The 19,664-nt window shown below is 44.7% G+C and overlaps 2 protein-coding genes across 2 annotated transcripts in view; both read left to right on the top strand.

Moving 5' to 3' along the window:
- DNAI2 (dynein axonemal intermediate chain 2) overlaps positions 1 to 2,867 on the top strand; it is a 37,255-nt gene extending 34,388 nt beyond the window's left edge. The window contains exons 13-14 of the mRNA XM_073606886.1: positions 117 to 155; positions 2,725 to 2,867. Of these exons, the coding sequence (XP_073462987.1) occupies positions 117 to 152 (36 nt within the window). The 3' untranslated portion in view covers positions 153 to 155; positions 2,725 to 2,867. The remainder of the gene's footprint in view (positions 1 to 116; positions 156 to 2,724) is intronic.
- Positions 2,868 to 9,190: 6,323 nt separating this feature from the next.
- The window catches only part of KIF19 (kinesin family member 19), an 82,775-nt gene continuing 72,301 nt past the window's right edge, over positions 9,191 to 19,664 (top strand). Inside the window, exons 1-2 of the mRNA XM_073606882.1 lie at positions 9,191 to 9,524; positions 18,461 to 18,541. Coding sequence (XP_073462983.1) covers positions 9,486 to 9,524; positions 18,461 to 18,541 — 120 coding nt within the window. The 5' untranslated portion in view covers positions 9,191 to 9,485. The remainder of the gene's footprint in view (positions 9,525 to 18,460; positions 18,542 to 19,664) is intronic.

Below are 19,664 nucleotides of genomic sequence, written 5' to 3'. Positions count from 1 at the left end.
TGGTATAATAATATAATTTATATAATCAGCTCAGTATACAAATCTCTGCCTTGTATGTAATGACTGCATAGATACACAGTATATATGTGTAATATAATATATGTTCCCCCCTGCAGGAGAAAGAGGTGTCTGAAGAGAAAGATGTGAAATGATAGGTGAGTTCTGTGTATAAAGATCTGTAAATATGATGCTTCTCCGAAGAATTCTCAAGAAAAAAATGGGGACTTTAAATACAGAACCCAACAAAGATCTATTATACAAAAAGATCAAATTTTATTATTACACAATGTAACCATTTAATTACTTCCAGCCCAGGCCAATTCTCACATTTCTCTTCTACATGTAAAAATCTAAATTTATTTTTGCTAACAAATTACTCAGAACTCACAAACATTATCTATATTTTTTAAGCAGAGACCCTAGAGAATAAAATGGTGGGTGTTGCAGTTTTTTTATGTTACATGATATTTACGCAACAATTTTTCAAAAGCAATTTTTTGTGAGAAAAAATACACTGAATACACTTGAATTTTAATGCAAAAAAAAAAATATATAACCAACATTTTTGGTTAACTATAAAAGATGATGTTAGGTCAAGTAAATAGATACCTAATATGTCACCTCTTTAAAATTGCACACGATCATGGAATGGCGCCAAACTACGGTACCTAACCACTTCCATACCAGGCCAATTCTGGCATTCCTCTCCTACAAAAAAAATCATCATTTTTTTTTGCTGAACCCCCAAATTTTATGTATATTTTTTTAGCAGAGACCTTAGAGAATAAAATGTCGGCCATTGAAATTTTTTACGGCACATAGTATTTGCGCAGCAATTTTTGCAGCGATTTTTTTTTTTTTTTGGGAAAAAAACACTTTCATGAATAAAAAAGAAGAAAAAACAATAATACAATATCAATATTTACCCTAATTTTTTTGTATAATGTGAAAGATGTCACATCGAGTAAATAGATACCTAACATGCCACACTTTAAAATTGTGCATGCTTGTGTGAAGAATGCTAGACTACGGTACTTAAAAATTTCCATAGGTGACGCTTTCAAATTTTTTACAGGTTACCAGTTTAGAGTAACAGAGGAGGTCTAGTGCTAGAATTTTTTTTCCCGCTATAACGTTCGCGGTGATATCTCACATGCGTGTTGCGAACGCTTTTTACATATGTGGGCACGACCTACGTATGTGTTCACTTCTGCATGCGAACACGAGGGGACGAGGGCACTTTAAAAGCATTTTTTTTTTATGAATATTTATTTATTTTTACACTGTCCCTTTCATTTTATTTATTTTTTGATCACTTTTATTCCTATCACAAGAAATGTAAACATCCCTTGTGATAGAAATAAGGGATGACAGGTCCTCTTTATGGAGACATCTGGGGTCTCCTCTACCCTGGAAACCAATAATAAAAATGCAAACAAAACGTTGATCTCTGCTTTGTGGGAAAAAAAATGGGGGTGTTTACATCTGCCAGAACCGGAAGTGACGTCACGACGTCGCTTCCAGCCTTAAAAGGCCATAGAGATAGCCGGAGATCATCCGTTCCATAGTCAGCTCTATGGTAACCCGGCAGCACTGCCGGATCGGATACCGGGCTCCCCGATTACACGAGAGAGCCTGGAGAGGTGCCGGTGGTCAGCGGGAGTGGGGGATGTCCTCTCCCGCTGCTTGTAAAAGGAAGACTGCGATGGTGATCCCCCCCCCACGGAAGACAGACGGTCAGAGGCCTCCTTACCTTAGGAGGCAGATGACGAGTATCCGGGATAGGGCTGCTGCTCCTCGTTCTGGGGCCATTGCTTCTCCTCCCGGCCGTACATGAAATGGGTCTTGAGACCCGATTGGCCAGGCAGTCCTAAGACTCTCTGACCAATCGGGTCTCAGGACCTGCTTCCTGATTGGCCGGGAGGGGAATCGGGAAGACAATAGCGAATATTAGTTCGCTATTGTCACACAATTGGGTGGACTCAGGGCAGTGCTCTGCTCCCCGAGCTCACCCTTTTTTAAGCCAATTAGAGCCTCAGGCTCTGATCACATGCTTAAAAAAAAAAAAAAAACCCTGTTGAAATCCATACGTCTGTGATGCATGTAGATTAAGGGCCGGGTGCATGGATTGGGGGGGCAGCGCACCGTATGGGCCACCACTGTTCAGGAACAAGCAGAGTCAACCAGCCGGGTCAGGATACAGATGTAACACGGGTTCAGGTCACAGGCAGAAGGAGCTGACCACCTCTCAGCAATGATCCTGAGTCCTGCAATGCTTTAAATAGGCCACTGGGTGCCAAAGTCTATTCAAACATACATGCTCACGCTCATAAGCACGCTAATGCTCACATGCATGTGCACGTGTAAACGGGCGCACGGTCCTAGTTTTGTGGACCGTTCTGCACGCATGTGCATTTCTTTGAGCATGGGCATGAGCTCCGTTTTCCAATCAGGGTGTTAACATTATGCTAAGCACTCATTTTTTTTTCTGTAATTATTTTTTATTTATTTTTAACTATTTTATTATTTATTTTTGTTTATTATGTATTTAATTTTTTTTAATGTTTATTTATTTCATTGTTTATTATTATTTTCTGTATTTTTATAATTTTTTTTGTATAAAGCAGGTTGAAAATCTGCTTTATACAAAATACAATATACGGTGAAAAGAGTGACTGTCCATAAACTGATTATGTGACGGAGGTGTCTCTCTTCTTCTTACAGGTCCCGTCACCCCACCGCCGGTGCCACTACACAGAGGAGAAGTCCGCACTACAGGATAATTTATTTTTCACTTGATTAATTACTGTTTCCCTTCTTTTTCTTTTTTTTTTTTGTAAAGGAAAGAGAATAAATATTTTATTGCATTGTGGTAGTTGTGGTATCTTAGATGGAATCCGGTCTAGCAGCTGTCAACACAATCCTGCAGCCATGCTAAAATGAGAAAATCCACAAATTTTTCCTTACAGCTGAACTAGGTCCAGTATCAAGGGATTGTTGCACTTGCTGGTGTACAATGCACAGTGCACCCCCTGGTGTACAATGCACAGTGCGCCCCCTGGTGTACAATGCACAGTGCGTCCCCTGGTGTACAATGCACAGTGCGCCCCCTGGTGTACAATGCACAGTGCGTCCCCTGGTGTACAACACACAATGTGCCCCCTGGTGTACAACGCACAGTGCGCCCCCTGATGTACAATGCACAGTGCGCCCCCTGGTGTGCAACGCACAGTGCGCCCCCTGATGTACAATGCACAGTGCGCCCCCTGGCGTGCAACGCACAGTGCGCCCCCTGGCGCACAATGAACAGTGAGCCCCCTGGCGTACAACGCACAGTGAGCCCCCTGGTGTGCAACGCACAGTGAGCCCCCTGGTGTACAACGCGCAGTAAGCCCCCTGGTGTACAACGCACAGTGCGCCCCCTGTTGAACAACGCACAGTGCGCCCCCTGGTGTACAACGTACAGTGCGCCCCCTGGTGTACAACGCACAATGCGCCCCCTGTTGAACAACGCACAGTGCGCCCCCTGGTGTACAACGCACAGTGCGCCCCCTGGTGTACAACGCACAGTGCGCCCCCTGGTGTACAACGCACAGTGCGCCCCCTGGTGTACAACGCACAGTGCGCCCTCTGGTGTACAACATACAGTGCGCCCCCTGGTGTAAACAGTCCCACTCTCCTTCTCCAGGCAGAGTCACCCTTAAAGAGACACATTACCAGCCATCCAAAGGTATTTCCAACCTTAAAATCACGGGAGACACATCCATAGAAATATCATTGTGAAAACATGTTTATTAAAAGCTAAAATGCACAGTGCGCCCCCTGGTGTACAACGCACAGTGCGCCCCCTGATGAACTACGCACAGTGTGCCCCCTGGTGTACAACGTACAGTGCGCCCCCTGATGAACTACGCACAGTGTGCCTCCTGGAGAACAACGCACAGTGCGCCCCCTGGTGTACAACGCACAGTGCGCCCCCTGATGAACTACGCACAGTGTGCCTCCTGGAGGACAACGCACAGTGTGCCTCCTGGAGGACAACGCACAGTGTGCCCCCTGGTGTACAACGCACAGTGCGCCCCCTGATGAACTACGCACAGTGTGCCTCCTGGAGAACAACGCACAGTGCGCCCCCTGATGAACTACGCACAGTGTGCCTCCTGGAGAACAACGCACAGTGCGCCCCCTGATGAACTACGCACAGTGTGCCCCCTGGTGTACAACGCACAGTGCGCCCCCTGGTGTACAATGCACAGTGCGCCCCCTGTTGAACAACGCACAGTGCGCCCCCTGGTGTACAACGCACAGTGCGCCCCCTGGTGTACAACGCACAGTGCGCCCCCTGGTGTACAACGCACAGTGCGCCCCCTGGTGTACAACGCACAGTGCGCCCTCTGGTGTACAACATACAGTGCGCCCCCTGGTGTAAACAGTCCCACTCTCCTTCTCCAGGCAGAGTCACCCTTAAAGAGACACATTACCAGCCATCCAAAGGTATTTCCAACCTTAAAATCACGGGAGACACATCCATAGAAATATAATTGTGAAAACATGTTTATTAAAAGCTAAAATGCACAGTGCGCCCCCGGGAGAACAACGCACAGTGCGCCCCCTGGTGAACCACGCACAGTGCACCCCCTGATGAACCACGCACAGTGCACCCCCTGGTGAACAACTCACAGTGCGCCCCCTGATGAACCACGCACAGTGCGCCCCCTGGTGAACAACGCACAGTGCGCCCCCTGATGAACCACGCACAGTGCGCCCCCTGGTGAACAACGCACAGTGCGCCCCCTGGTGAACAACGCACAGTGCGCCCCCTGATGAACCACGCACAGTGCACCCCCTGGTGAACAACGCAGAGTGCGCCCCCTGATGAACAACGTACAATGCGCCCCCTGGTGAAAAACGTACAGTGCGCCCCCTGGTGTACAACGCACAGTGCGCCCCCTGGAGAACAATGCACAGTGCACTCCCTGGTGAACCACACACAGTGGGCCCCTGGTGTACAACGCACAGTGCGCCCCCTGGTGTACAAAGCACAGTGCGCCCCCTGGTGAACAACGCACAGTGCGCACCCTGGTGTACAACGTACAGTGCGCCCCCTGGTGTACAACGTACAGTGCGCCCCCTGGTGAACAACGCACAGTGCGCCCCCTGGTGTACAACGTACAGTGCGCCCCCTGGTGAACAACGCACAGTGCGCACCCTGGTGTACAAAGCACAGTGCGCCCCCTGGTGAACCACGCACAGTGCGCCCCCAGGCTCTGTGCCGAACATCACAAATGCACTTCTGGAAGAATGGTCACACACTCCTAAACCTTGTGGACGGCCTTCCCAGAAGAGGTGAAGCTGTTATAGCTGCAAAGGGTTGGCCAACTCCATATTGAACCCTACGGACTAAGACTGGGATGCCATTAAAGTTCATGTGCGTGTAAAGGCAGGCGTCCCAATAGTGTTTTTACATTTTATTCACTCATTTTATTGAAGCGGTTCTGTTTATAATGTTGAGTGGGGTTCAGGACCACGGGTGTCACTTATAATTTATTTTGCCTTTAAGTGAGAATGTGTCCCTGCAGTGTACAGTCCCTTCTGTCGTAGCGGGAGCCCACGTCTCATGACATCAATGTCCCATCTGCTCCACCACTCAATCAGTCCTAGTGCTATTACATGGACAGATTTGTCAGCCTGCTAATCTGCGGCTCTTCCTAAAACATCCCGTACGTCAGAAACCGGTATCAAAGAATTTCTCACAGCCCTTGTTATTTTTCAGCAGTCCCAGGTTTATGATGCCTCTACAACAGCAGATGCAAATCACCAAACCATAGACCCCGGGAATGGGAATTAAAATACGATGTAGAATTAAATAGTCTTTTTTTTAATTAATATGTTTAGAGCAGTCAATGAAGTGTTGCTGTGTACATGATTAGCACAGCATGTGTGTATATTCACTTGCCGCTTTCCTGAACTTGAGCACACACCCAAGTATCTCCAATGCACTATTCAGAAAGAACAGCAGTGCGAGTGGCTTGACATCCGGCACTCTCTTTCTATGGACACTCACAGTATCTGTAGGTGTCAATCTGAAGCTCACATACAGGGTGGCGCCATAGAACCCTATAGGGCAAGAGTGTCAAACTCAATTTCATTGCAGTCTGGTTGGCACCAGTTGTATCTAGGGTATGCTAGATACAGAGCGCAGGGTTCAGGAGTGTCTTACGTACAGAGTGCAGGGTTCAGGAGTGTCTTACATACAGAGTGCAGGGTTCAAGATTAAGCTCTGTATAGAGTGCAGAGTTCAGGAATGTGCTATGTACAGAGCGCAGAGTTCAGGGGTGCGCTATGTACAGAGTACAGAGTTCAGGAGTGTGTTACGTACAGAGTGCAGAGTTCAGAAGTACACTATGTACGGAGTTCAGGAGTGTGCTACTTACAGAGTGCAGAGTTCAGGAGTGTGCTATGTACAGAATGCAGTGTTTTTAGGAGTGTGCTTTGTACAGAGTACAGAGTTCAGGAGTATACTATGTACAGAGTTCAGGGGTGTGCTACCTACAGAGTGCAGAGTTCAGGAGTACACTATGTACAGAGTTCAGAGTTCAGGGGTGCACTAGGAACAGAGTGCAGAGTTCAGGAGAGTGCGACATACAGAATGCAGTGTTCAGGAGTGCGCTATGTACAGAGTGCAGATTTCAGGAGTGTGCTATGTACAGAATGCATTGTTTAGGAGTGTGCTTCATACAGAGTACAGAGTTCAGGAATGTGCTACGTACAGAGTGCAGAGTTCAGGAGTACACTATATACAGAGTGCAGAGTTCAGGAGTACACTATATACAGAGTGCAGAGTTCAGGAGTGTGCTACATACAGACACTATCTCATAATACATCTTCGTCTATTAATAATGTGAGAAATTCATGTGAAACACCAGAAATATCGTAAAATATGTATAAATCTGTGAAAAATGTCCAAATCGGCTTCTTCAATATATCTTCATGTATAATGAAATAGCGCCATACCTTTTCCTTTATATACTGTACTTATTCACTGATTGGAGTGGTATATACACTCTTAAAGGGGCAGCTTCACTCATTTGTTTTTATTTAGTTATATTCACTCGTTTCTTGGGCCACTCTTGTCACTGTTTTTTTCACATCTTCTTAAAAATATCTTCTTAAAAATATCTATTGAAAATAGTCACTTCTACTCACAGAGGTCATTTGCAAAAAAAGTGTTAAAACCTCAAATCCATTCAGGTGGAGATTCGCTCACTACACTGGATACAGGTGATCAACTGTCCAATCCGTCCACCATCAGTTAGAGACCATAAAGGTATTGAGGTTGGGCAACCCCTCTTCTTCAGAGCTACCGACCTGCACAAAATACATCTTTGAAAAACCCAGACCAGCGATCTACACATTGCAGCCCTTTGCTTTGTTTTATCCTCCCACTGACACCAATTGGGGCACTATTTCTCCCACTAAAACCAAGGACGGGGCACTATGCCTCCCACCATCATCAATGATGGGGCACTATTCCTTTCACTGACACCAATAACGGGGCACTATTTCTCCCACTAAAACCAATGATGGGGCACTATTCCTTCCACTGTGACCAATGATGGGGCACTATTCCTCCCACTGACACCAATGATGGGGCACTATTCCTTCCACTGTGACCAATGATGGGGCACTATTCCTCCCACTGTCACCAATGATGGGGCACTATTCCTCCCACTGTGACCAATGATGGGGCACTATTCCTCCCACTGTCACCAATGATGGGGCACTATTCCTCCCACTGTCACCAATGATGGGGCACTATTCTTCCCACTGACACCAATGATGGGACACTATTCCTTCCACTGTGACCAATGATGGGGCACTATTCCTCCCATTGTCACCAATGATGGGACACTATTCCTCCCACTGATACCAATTATGGGGCACTATTCCTTCCACTGACACCAATGATGGGGCACTATTCCTCCCACTGACAGCAATGATGGGGCACTATTCCTCCCACTGACACCAATGATGGGGCACTAGTCCTCCCACTGACACCAACAATGGAGCACTATTCCTTCCACTGACACCAATGATGGGGCACTACTCCTCCCATTGACACCAATGATGGTGCACTATTCCTCCCACTGACAGCAATGATGAGGCACTATTCCTCCCACTGACAGCAATGATGAGGCACTATTCCTCCCACTGACACCAACAATGGAGCACTATTCCTTCCACTGACACCAATGATGGGACACTATTCCTTCCACTGACACCAATGATGGTGCACTATTCCTCCCACTGACAGCAATGATGAGGCACTATTCCTCCCACTGACACCAATGATGGGGCACTAGTCCTCCTACTGGCACCAATGATGGGGCACTATTCCTTCCACTGACACCAATGACGGGGCACTATTCCTTCCACTGACACCAATGATGGGGCACTATTCCTTCCACTGACACCAATGATGGGACACTATTCCTCCCACTGGCACCAATGATGGGGCACTATTCCTCCCACTGATACCAATGATGGGGCACTATTCCTCCCACTGATTCCAATGATGGGACACTATTCCTCCCACTGATTCCAATGATGGGACACTATTCCTCCCACTAATACCAATGATGGGTGGGGGGGTGGGGGTGTAAGGAAGTAAAATATAAGCAGAATAAACTTTAGCGTAAAAAAAAGAATTATTTGGAAATGTACACAATTAGCAACACATTAACAAAAATAGTGTTTGCTAGGTGTGCTTTATTTTGTGTTTTTTTGTGCGACATGCAAAGGCCATTTCATTCATTTGCATGGGCTGCCCTACGTGCGACAAATGCGCCAAAGAAGCCTTTTCATCCTGCAGCTCAGTGAGTTCGCCTCGCATTGGTTTGAGGTGCGATTAACAATTAAAGGCACGGCAAGCACGCCATGCGTTTTTCCCACATTCCATGAACGTACGTGAAGACGCGCACTTCTGCGCCTATACATGGAGCACACAGATGTGAATGGAGCTTTAAAAAGAAACTCCAATATATAAAGAGATACGAAGTAAATGTTTAAAGAAACACTCTGGCTACATTGCGAACAGCTGCACCTTGTGCCTTTCCCAACCAGTAATATCACAAAGTGGCCACAAGATGGGGCAGGAGAGCTCTGCAGTGACAGCTGGGTTGGTTTGTTGTGTTGGGTTTCCAGATCTCCAGGGAATCCATAAGAGGGAGAGATAAAGGAGAGATCAGAGCTGAGTCTGCACACATCTCTGTCCCTGCACTCCCCAGCCTGGAGGACACATGAAGAGCCATACAGCTGGCCCCCCTGTGTACACCGGCCCGGGGTCCCCTGCCAACCATGTCCTCCATAATAGGACCGGTGCTGTGCTGAATCCTGGCTGTCCCCGAACAACCCTGGACCTTCCCTGCGTGTTGTGACATGTAACCCCCCCACCCCCACCGCCATCCCTGCCTCCGACCGCAGCCATGAAGGACGGGGGCGAGTCGAAGGACCAGCAGCTGACGGTGAGATATGATGGGATATTGTGAGATTGGATGTTAGAAAATATTGTTACGTTCTGCGCCAACGCTTTCTGACCCCGGCGCTGCTCCGCGTCAAGTCGCCTTCGCAAAACGTACACGATAATTCAACCGTAGCGCTGAGGTCACTGAGCTAAAAGTCCTTTTTCTTCTCATTTATATAATGCTGAAATATTTCTGTGTGCTCCTGCGAGGAGGAGATACAAAAGGTTACTGTATTAGGAAATGTTCTGTACCTGGCTGTCATGCTGATCCCCTGGCTTCAGTACTTTGTGAGTCACCGACCCAGAACCAGTATACAGATCACAGCTTCCAACTTTTCTTCCGTGTCGATGGATATTTTCTTCATACACGATCCCCTGTGTGTGTGTGTGTGTGTGTGTATATATATATATATATATATATATATATATATATATATATATATATATATATATATATATATTAATATTACATTATAGTAATATTCTTACTTTTGTTATTATTATTATTATTATTATTATTATTAATAATAATGTGTGTGTTTTGTGTATATATATATATATAGTTTTTTTTTTATTAATAGTAGTAGAAGTAATAATATATATGTATACAGTATACACATTATAGTAATATTACTTCTATTATTATTATTATTATTATTATTATTATTATTATCATGATTCCAAAATATGTGTGTGTGTTTATATGTATGAGTATTTATTTTTATTATTTGTAGTAGTAATAATAAATATATATGTATACAGTGTACACATTATAGTAATATTATTACTTCCGTTATTATTATTACAAAATATGTGTGTGTGTGTTTATATGTATAGGTATTTATTATTATTATTATTATTAGTAGTAGTAGTAGTAGTAGTAGTAATAAATATATATGTGTACAGTATACACATTATAGTAATCGTATTACTTTTAATTTTTTATGTACAGTACATATGTGTTTGTATGTATTTTTGTATTATTAATAATACGAAGGTTCTTCAAAAAGTTTCCACTTTTTTTTAAACTCTATTATTTTATATATATATATATATATATATATATATACACACACACACACTTTTTTGAAGACCCCTCATAATAATAATTTATTATGTTGTGTGTATATACAGTATGTGTGTGTGTATGTATATATATATATATATATATATATATATATATATATATACACTATTATTATTATTATTATTATATTGGATATACATATTATTATTTAATATACATTATAATATGTATTATATTATAATTTATTAGGCAAAGGCAATGCCTTCAGGAACTGATATTTCAGTTTCCAGTTGGAACTCATAAGCCCCGGGTTCGATCCCCAAGGACAGTATCTGCATGGAGTATGTATACCTCGGCAATTTGTCTGGGTTTCCTCCAGGTGCTTCCGTTACCAGCCACAATCTAAAAACATTCTGGTAGGTTAATTAGTTTCCCCTCAGATCAGGCTGTGGAGGGGAAATTAGAGTGTAAGCTCCTCTGGTACAGAGACTGAAGTGACTGGCTCAGTGCTCTCTGTACAGCGCTGCGGTATATGTCAGAGCTATGTAAATGTATAATAATAATAGTGTGTGACTGTGGGGAAGGGGACATTAGAGTGTAAGCTCCTCTGGTACAGAGACTGATGTCACTCTCTCAGTGTTCTCTGTACAGCACCAGTCCAGAGCAAGGATGGTTGAACTATATCTATTTTTTAAGCTACATTGATTGTATCTTCCCATATTTCATTTGACTTGTATATTCTTTATTTTTCTCTTTTTCTTGTTTAGAATTTTATGGCTTTTTTTCATGTCCTCTTCCCATATTTCCCCTCTGTACTTAGCTTTCTAATTTTGTATTGATTATCTCTACATATTTACACTTGATATCCTTTACCTCTTACATAGCAGTCAATACTGTATATTGATCATAGTCTTTTATGTGTTATTGTGGCCCTGATTTTTATGACCCATGAGTCTTATTAAAAGTAAATCTGGACTTTATACATTCTGCTTTTGGCTCTTTCCTCCATGCACATCCAGTCCCTGGAAGGAAAGAGTCGACTTTCAGCCTTCACTCTTGGGAAAGCCACTTAAGGAGATTCATTCCCTCCACTGAGAACACCTCCTGCTCCTGAGATCCAGCTCCCCGCACCTTTCTTCTACCTCCCTATACATTGGCAGTCAGTGAAGAAGTGACCCCATAGGGTTTATTTACTAAAAGCAAATCCACTGTGCACTGCAAGTGCACTTGGAAGTGCAGTCACTGTAGATCTGAGGGGAAGGTCTGTAACGAGGAGAACCTCTGATTTCTATAATCCAAGCGTGTTCAAACAAAAATGCTGTTTTTGTTTGATACTGCACGTCCAAGTGCATTTGTAGTGCACAGTGGATTTGCCTTTAGTAAATAAACCCCAATATATTGAATGCCAGTGCAGAATTACTCCATTGTAGTCATTGTAGGTGGTGGATAAATCAGCCACAGCTCAAGAAACTCCTAAATATCTCTGGAGGTTCCACCATAGGGATCTACCAAAGCCTGGCTGTAACAGAAGATCTTTACCCTCCCAATGACATTGTTCCTCTTCCACACTTGCTTTTGGTGTTCTTATTCTATAATATTATGCTTACAAACCCAGCCCGACAGATCCAGCGTTGACCCCTTCTTGGGACTCACTTCCCTACTCCAGACCTGCACCACCATCTTCAATGTTGAGCCAGTTGTCTCTTCCTGGTTCCTGCAGTGATGCGGCACCATAACTCTGCACATGTACCAGATCTGGAGTCTGTATACATGAGGAATCTCCAAACTTTCATCCAGAAGTGCTCAGCAAGGACTCCCTCCCACCTCTTCTAACATTCAGGAGTGCCCAGCAGCATCTCCACCTTTACACCAAGGTGTGCCCAGCAGCATCTCCACCTTTACACCAAGGTGTGCCTAGCAGAGTCTCTACCCTTACACCAAGATGTTCCCAGCAGGTTCACCCACTTTTGTCTAGGTGTGCACGACAAAGTCTACACCCTTACACCAAGGTGTGCCCAGCAGCATCTCCACTTTTACACCAAGGTGTGCCCAGCAGAGTCGCTACCCTTACACCAAGGTGTGCCCAGCAGAGTCGCTACCCTTACAACAAGGTGTGCCCAGCAGAGTCGCTACCCTTACACCAAGGTGTGCCCAGCAGAGTCGCTACCCTTACACCAAGGTGTGCCCAGCAGAGTCGCTACCCTTACACCAAGGTGTGCCCAGCAGGTTCACCCACTTTCATCCAGGTGTGGCTAGCAGGTTCACCCACTTTCATCCAGGTGTGGCTAGCAGAGTCTCCACCATTCCACCAAGGTGTGCCCAGCAGAGCTGCTAGGCTTCCACCAAGGTGTGCCCAGCAGAGTCTCCACCCTTACACCAAGGTGTGCCCAGCAGAGTCTCCACCCTTACACCAAGGTGTGCCCAGCAGAATCTCCACCCTTACACCAAGGTGTGTCCAGCAGAGTCTCCACGCTTACACCAAGGTGTGCCCAGCAGAATCTCCACCCTTACACCAAGGTGTGCCCAGCAGAGTCTCCACCCTTACACCAAGGTGTGCCCAGCAGAGTCTCCACCCTTACACCAAGGTGTGCCCAGCAGAGTCTCCACCCTTACACCAAGGTGTGCCCAGCAGAGTCTCCACCATTACACCAAGGTGTGCCCAGCAGAGTCTCCACGCTTACACCAAGGTGTACCCAAAAGAGTCTCCACCCTTACACCAAGGTGTGCCCAGCAGCATCTCTCTCTCCTTCCATCCAGTTGTGCCCAGCAGGTTCACCCACTTTCACCCTGGTGTGGCTAGCAGAGTCTCCTCCCTTATACCAAGGTGGGCATGTTGAGTTAAAGACCACCTTTCTACCACCGCCCATATGTGTTATGCGGGCGGCAGCAGGTTAAAGTCCACTTTTAGCTTTATATGAGCTTTTGGTGATTGGATGCAACCTGGGGCTATCATTGCCATGGGCATACTTTGAGTAGTGATAAAGTCTCGGCCATCGGTGAGATGTAAATGAACGCACAGGATCAGCGATGGATTCACACGATCACCAACATCGAACCTGTAAAAAAAGGTTAATCAGTCAATTCCTAACTCGTGATCATTTTATCCGAGTTTATTTTCGTCTTGAACCTTTGTTGGTGTGTGTCCTGTGTGCGTCGCCCGGGGCGGTGCGGTTGTGGCGTGTTCACACCGCGCTGCACATTAATTGTATGTTTTGTGAAAGGCGGCTAATCCCTCGCTGGGGGTCCCCAGCACGGGATTAGAGATCCCGAATAATGACACATAATTAAGTTTGACATAGCAGGCTTTCAAATTAGACGGCTTCGGCTGGATAGACACTGAGCGGTGAGTCAGCAATGTCTAATCAGCCGACAGACTCTACCGCAGATCATCACTTCTACAGGAAAATGTATATCTCCCATTAGGAGCAGATCGTTCAACGAATGTTCGCTCTGGGAATTTTCACCCCTTCTTGGCCGACTTGCAGAACATGTGCTGTGGGGAGAGAGAATTTTCAACAAGTCGGAAAATGTATGGGCACCATAAGGCATGCCAGTGCTAAGTTTGGCTTAGGCAAATGTGCCGTTAAAGGCGACCACTTATACCTTACAATCTGATTGTACAATCCCTTCCTGAGAATCCAGTATTTATGGTTAAACTGAAAGCTTGGAAGACGCCAGCTGGGAATTCAGCTTGGCAAAGTCCATTTTTTTTAAACTCCATCAAGATACAAACAAATTATTGCAGATCTGTAATCAATAATACATCATTAAATGTAATTTTTGAATGCAAACAGTGTGCGCAACCTGAATGTGACCTGTATCAGTCCCTGTATAGCAGGGCTGGAGTGTGAGAAGAAAAATCAGCACAAAGAGCCAATCCGTTCATGTGCTGGCAAGAAACATGCTTATAGGAGGAGAGAACAGAGTGACGGAGAGATGGGCTCATCACTGAACTGCTTCTCCTTTCACTGTCCAGTCACAGGCTGGGGGAGGGTTCAGGACAACCTGGTCAGTTGAATCAGTTGAATGAAAGACTATTAGACTGAGGACATCTAGTGGGAAAAAAGGACTGCAGGGGAAATGTCTGAATTGAAGGTGAACATTGCAACAAAAGCTGTTTTTCTTAAATTTTATCTTTATAATGTGTGATTCATTTTTATCCTGTTTTTCGCTGGATTCTTAAATATACATATATACAGTATCTCACGAAAGTGAGTACACCCCTCACATTTTTGTAAATCTTTTCTTCTATCTTTTCATGTGACAACACTGAAAAAATGACACTTTGCTACAATGTAAAGTAGTGAGTGTACAGCTTGTATAACAGTGTAAATTTGCTGTCCCCTCAAAATAACTCAACACACAGCCATTAATGTCTAAACCGCTGGCAACAAAAGTGAGTACACCCCTAAGTAAAAATGTCCAAATTGGGCCCATTTAGCCATTTTCCCTCCCCGGTGTCATGTGACTCGTTAGTGTTACAAGGTCTCAGGTGTGAATGGGGTGCAGGTGTGTTAAATTTGGTGTTATCGCTCTCACTCTCTCATACTGGTCACTGGTACAACATGGCACCTCATGGCAAAGAACTCTCTGAGGATCTGAAAAAAACGAATAGTTGCTCTACATAAAGATGGCCTAGGCTATAAGAAGATTGCCAAGACCCTGAAACTGAGCTGCAGCAGTGCAGCCAAGACCATACAGCGGTATAACAGGACAGGTTCCACTCAGAACAGGCCTCGTCATGGTCGACCAAAGAAATTGGGTGCACATGCTCAGCGTCATATCCAGAGGTTGTCTTTGGGAAATAGACGTATGAGTGCTGCCAGCATTGCTGCAGAGGTTGAAGGGGTGGGGGGGTCAGCCTGTCGGTGCTCAGACCATATGCCGCACACTGCATCAAATTACTCTGCATGGCTGTTGTCCCATAAGGAAGCCTCTTCTAAAGATGATACACAAGAAAACAGTTTGCTGAAGACAAGCAGACTAAGGACATGGATTACTGGAACCATGTCCTGTGGTCTGATGAGACCAAGATAAACTTATTTGGTTCAGATGGTGACAAGCGTGTGTGGTGGTAACCAGGTGAGGAGTACAAAGACAAGTGTGTCTTGCCTACAGTTAGGCATGGTGGTGATAGTGTCATGGTCTGGGGCTGCATGAGTGCTGCCGGCACTGGGGAGCTACAAATCATTGAGGGAACCATGAATGCCAACATGTACTGTGACATACTGAAGCAGAGCATGATCCCCTCCCTTCAGAGACTGGACCGCAGGGCAGTATTCCAACATGATAACGACCCCAAACACACCTCCAAGGCGACCACTGCCTTGCTAAAGAAGCTGAGGGTAGAAGTGATGGACTGGCCAAGCATGTCTCCAGACCTAAACCTTATTGATCATCTGTGGGGTATCCTCAAACGGAAGGTGGAGGAGCACAAGGTCTCTAACATCCACCAGCTCTGTGATGTCATCATGGAGGAGGGGAAGAGGACTCCAGTGACAACCTGTGAAGCTCTGGTGACCTCCATGCCCAAGAGGGTTAAGGCAGTGCTGGAAAATAATGGCGGCCACACAAAATATTGACACTTTGGGCCCAATTTGGACACTTTCACTTAGGGGTGTACTGACTTTTGTTGCCAGCGGTTTAGACATTAATGGCTGTGTGTTGAGTTATTTTGAGGGGACAGCAAATTTACACTGTTATACAAGCTGTACACTCACTACTTTACATTGTAGACAAGTGTCATTTCTTCAGTGTTGTCACATGAAAAGATAGAATAAAATATTTACAAAAATGTGAGGGGTGTACTCACTTTTCTCACTTTTGTGAGATTCTGTATGTGTATATATAGGAGTGTGTCTTTGGGAATGTTTGACCATTCTTCCAGAAGCGCATTTGTGACGTCAGGCACTGGTGTTGGGCGAGAAGGCCTGGCTCCCATTCTCCACTCTAAATCATCCCAAAGATGTTCTTTTGGGTTGAGGTCAGGACTCTGTGCAGGCCAGTCAAGTTCCTCCACCCCAAGCTCGCTCATCCGTGTCCTTATGGACCTTGCTTTGTGCACTGGTGCGCAGTCATGTTGGAACAGGAAGGGGCCATCTCCAAACTGTTCCCACAAAGTTGGGAGCATGAAATTGTCCAAAATGTCTTGGTATGCTCACGCCATAAGAGTTCCCTTCACTGGAATTAAGGGGCCAAGCCCAACCCCTGAAAAACAACCCCCACACCATAATTCCCCCTCCACCAAATGATTTGGGCCAGTGCACAAAGCAAAGTCCATAAAGACATGGATGAGCGAGTTTGTGGAGGAGGAACATGACTGGCCTGCACAGACTCCTTACCTTTACCCGATAGAGCAGCTTTGGGATGAATTAGAGCGGAGACTGCGAGCCAGGCCTTCTCGTCCAACATCAGTGCCTGACCTCACAAATGCGCTTCTGGAGAAATGGTCAAACATTCCCATAGACACACTCCTAAACCCTGTGGACAGCTTTCCCAGATGAGTTGAAGCTGTTATAGCTGCAAAGGGTGGACCAACTCAATACTGTACCCTACGGACCAAGACTGGGACGCCATTAAAGTTCATGTGCGTGTAAAGGCAGGCGTCACAATACTTTTGGAAATATAGTGTATATCCCTCATCCCTTGCACCCACAGGCTGTCTCCTTTCCATTTAACCAGTCCCCCCAGAACCTCTTTTCTTCAGCACTCCCTCTGTTGGTTGCACTCTTGTGTCATCATGTACAATGTAGAACCAGCAGCCTTCATTGTAAGTGGGAACCCAGAGGGTCTGCTCACAACCCAGTGGGTCGGAGGAAAGAGAAGAGCACCGGCTGTTGGGGGAGCAAGGGGCAAGATAAATTAAACTACTTTTTATTGTACCCCACACAAAAGTATGGTCACCCCTCAAAATTATGGCATTCAGGTGTCTCCAATGAGACCATTTATACTACAACATACAAATGCATTGTAGAAGATTTTTTGGGAGTGTGGGCCCCACCCCAGACTCACCAAGAGAAAAAAAGGGGGGCAAGTTTTTGTTTTGGGAGTCCATATACACGTTTTATACAAATGCATTGTAGACAATTGTTGCTCTTTCAACCTTGCGGAAACAATTTGGTGAAGACCCTTTTATGTTCCACCATGACCTGCCCCCCCGCCAGCTCCATAAAGACATGGTGTGACCAGTTTGGTGTGGAGGAACTTGTGTCCTGCACAGAGCCCTGACCTCATCCCAACTGAACACCTGACCTTGAAAATTGGGCACAAATTCTCATAGATATACTACAAAATCTTGTGAAAATCCCTCCTAGAAGAGTGGAAGAAATCAAGAATTCTGAGCTCAACTCTACTGAGCACCTTTGGGATGGATTGGAACGCTGATTGTGAACCAGGTCTTTTTGTTTTTTGTTTTTTTTGGTGCCCAATATGAGGCCGGATGTTGTGGCCAGGCCTCTCCAAATAACATCAGTACCTGAACTCATAAATGGGCACAAATTCCCACAGACACCCTCTAAAAGTCTTCCCAGAAGATTGGAGGATGGTATGGCCACATAGAAGGGTAACTCAATATTAACGGCCATGGTTTTTGAATGGGAAGTGTCATCTGCCTGACTGAACAAGTAAGGCCAGAAAAGGAGGGCCAACTCCATATTTCATAGTAATGACCAAAAGTTTGGAATGAGATGTCCAACAAGCTTGGCGGAGGAGTGATGGTCAGGTGTCCAACGACCTTTTATCACGTAGTGTATTAATAATATTTGATTCGATTGATTGAGATAATTTCTAGATATATTTAGGAAATGCTGATTCTGTACGTTTTGTGTTTGGCCATGTGCTGCATTTTTGATTGGTGGTATGTGTATAGTACAACGGTCAGCTGATAACTCTACTTTTCTTTATCCATACAGGTCGCTCTCCGTATCCGGCCAATCAATGAAACAGAACTTATGGAAGGAGCTACCATCATCGCCCATAAGGTGGATGACCAGGTAGGAACATCTTCACAGAAGGGCAGAAGGGGATGTATAGTAGGGCCAAAATAATAAGAGCGTAAAATATTGTTTAAATGTTATAAGGCAATATTTAGTAGGGATGCACCAATACCATTTTTTTTTTTTTTTTTTTACGAGTACGAGTTCCGATACCAATTACCGATACCTACAGCAACAGTTTATTTTTTTTACTTTAGCTGTCAGCAATGGTACAAAGCATTAACAAAAATATTTACACATTAAATAAATAGATTTTGTTTTAATTCTGTGCTTTTTCAATGTGAAATGTATAAATATATGTTAATATTCACTAACAAAGCAAACAAAAAAAGTTTTAATTGTTTATCGTTTATAAAATGGACCTGAACTAAAAATAAAAAAAACAGGAAAATAATTAAATGGAGGAGAATAGGGAGTTAATTAAGGCTGATTAGAGTAAATAAAGGGTTTATAAGGGGTTAAACAGAGGGACATTTGTTCATCCTTTTGATCTGCAGATGAAGAAACAGAAAGATTCAAAAAGAAACAATGTTTCTTTTTATTTTAGTGTTTCAGCGGCTGAGCAATGTTGTTAATAAACATTGCCATTTAACACTGGGGAGACCCGCTGACAGCTCAAAGAACCTAACCTGAAAGTATTGGTTTCAGGTATCGGTGCATTTGCACGAGTACCGATACTTATGCAAATACTCGGTATCGGCATACCAGTATCGGTGCAACCCTAATATTTAGTATTTCATATGCAGGTCTTCACTTACTTTACTTGTGATTTCCAGAATATGATTATCTACCGCACTGTAAAGAACTATTTTTTTTTTTTGTTTTTTTTACAGAGCTCAGTAGCTCAAGTTAAACTCCCCCCCCCCCCCCCCCCCCTGTCCTCCTTCCTTGAGATGGCTCTGTCTGAGATTGAAATCACAGACAGTGTGCCTGAAAGGGAGCAGCTTCCAATGTGATATATAGAAATCTGAAGGACCCAGATCTGTGTCAGGGATACTGATTGCAGGGATGGACATATCTGCATAGCTACACTTTGAAAACTGAGACCAGACTATATGTGATTTAAGCAAGTTTTTATTAACAGTGCAACAAAACCCAGCCAAACACCAGCAAACAGAAT

This window comes from Aquarana catesbeiana, linkage group LG12 (assembly GCF_042186555.1).
Source record: "Aquarana catesbeiana isolate 2022-GZ linkage group LG12, ASM4218655v1, whole genome shotgun sequence".
In the NCBI taxonomy this organism is placed as follows: Eukaryota; Metazoa; Chordata; class Amphibia; order Anura; family Ranidae; genus Aquarana; species Aquarana catesbeiana.
The sequence above is the reverse complement of the archived record's forward strand: the minus strand, read 5'-3'. Positions and strand labels throughout refer to the sequence as shown.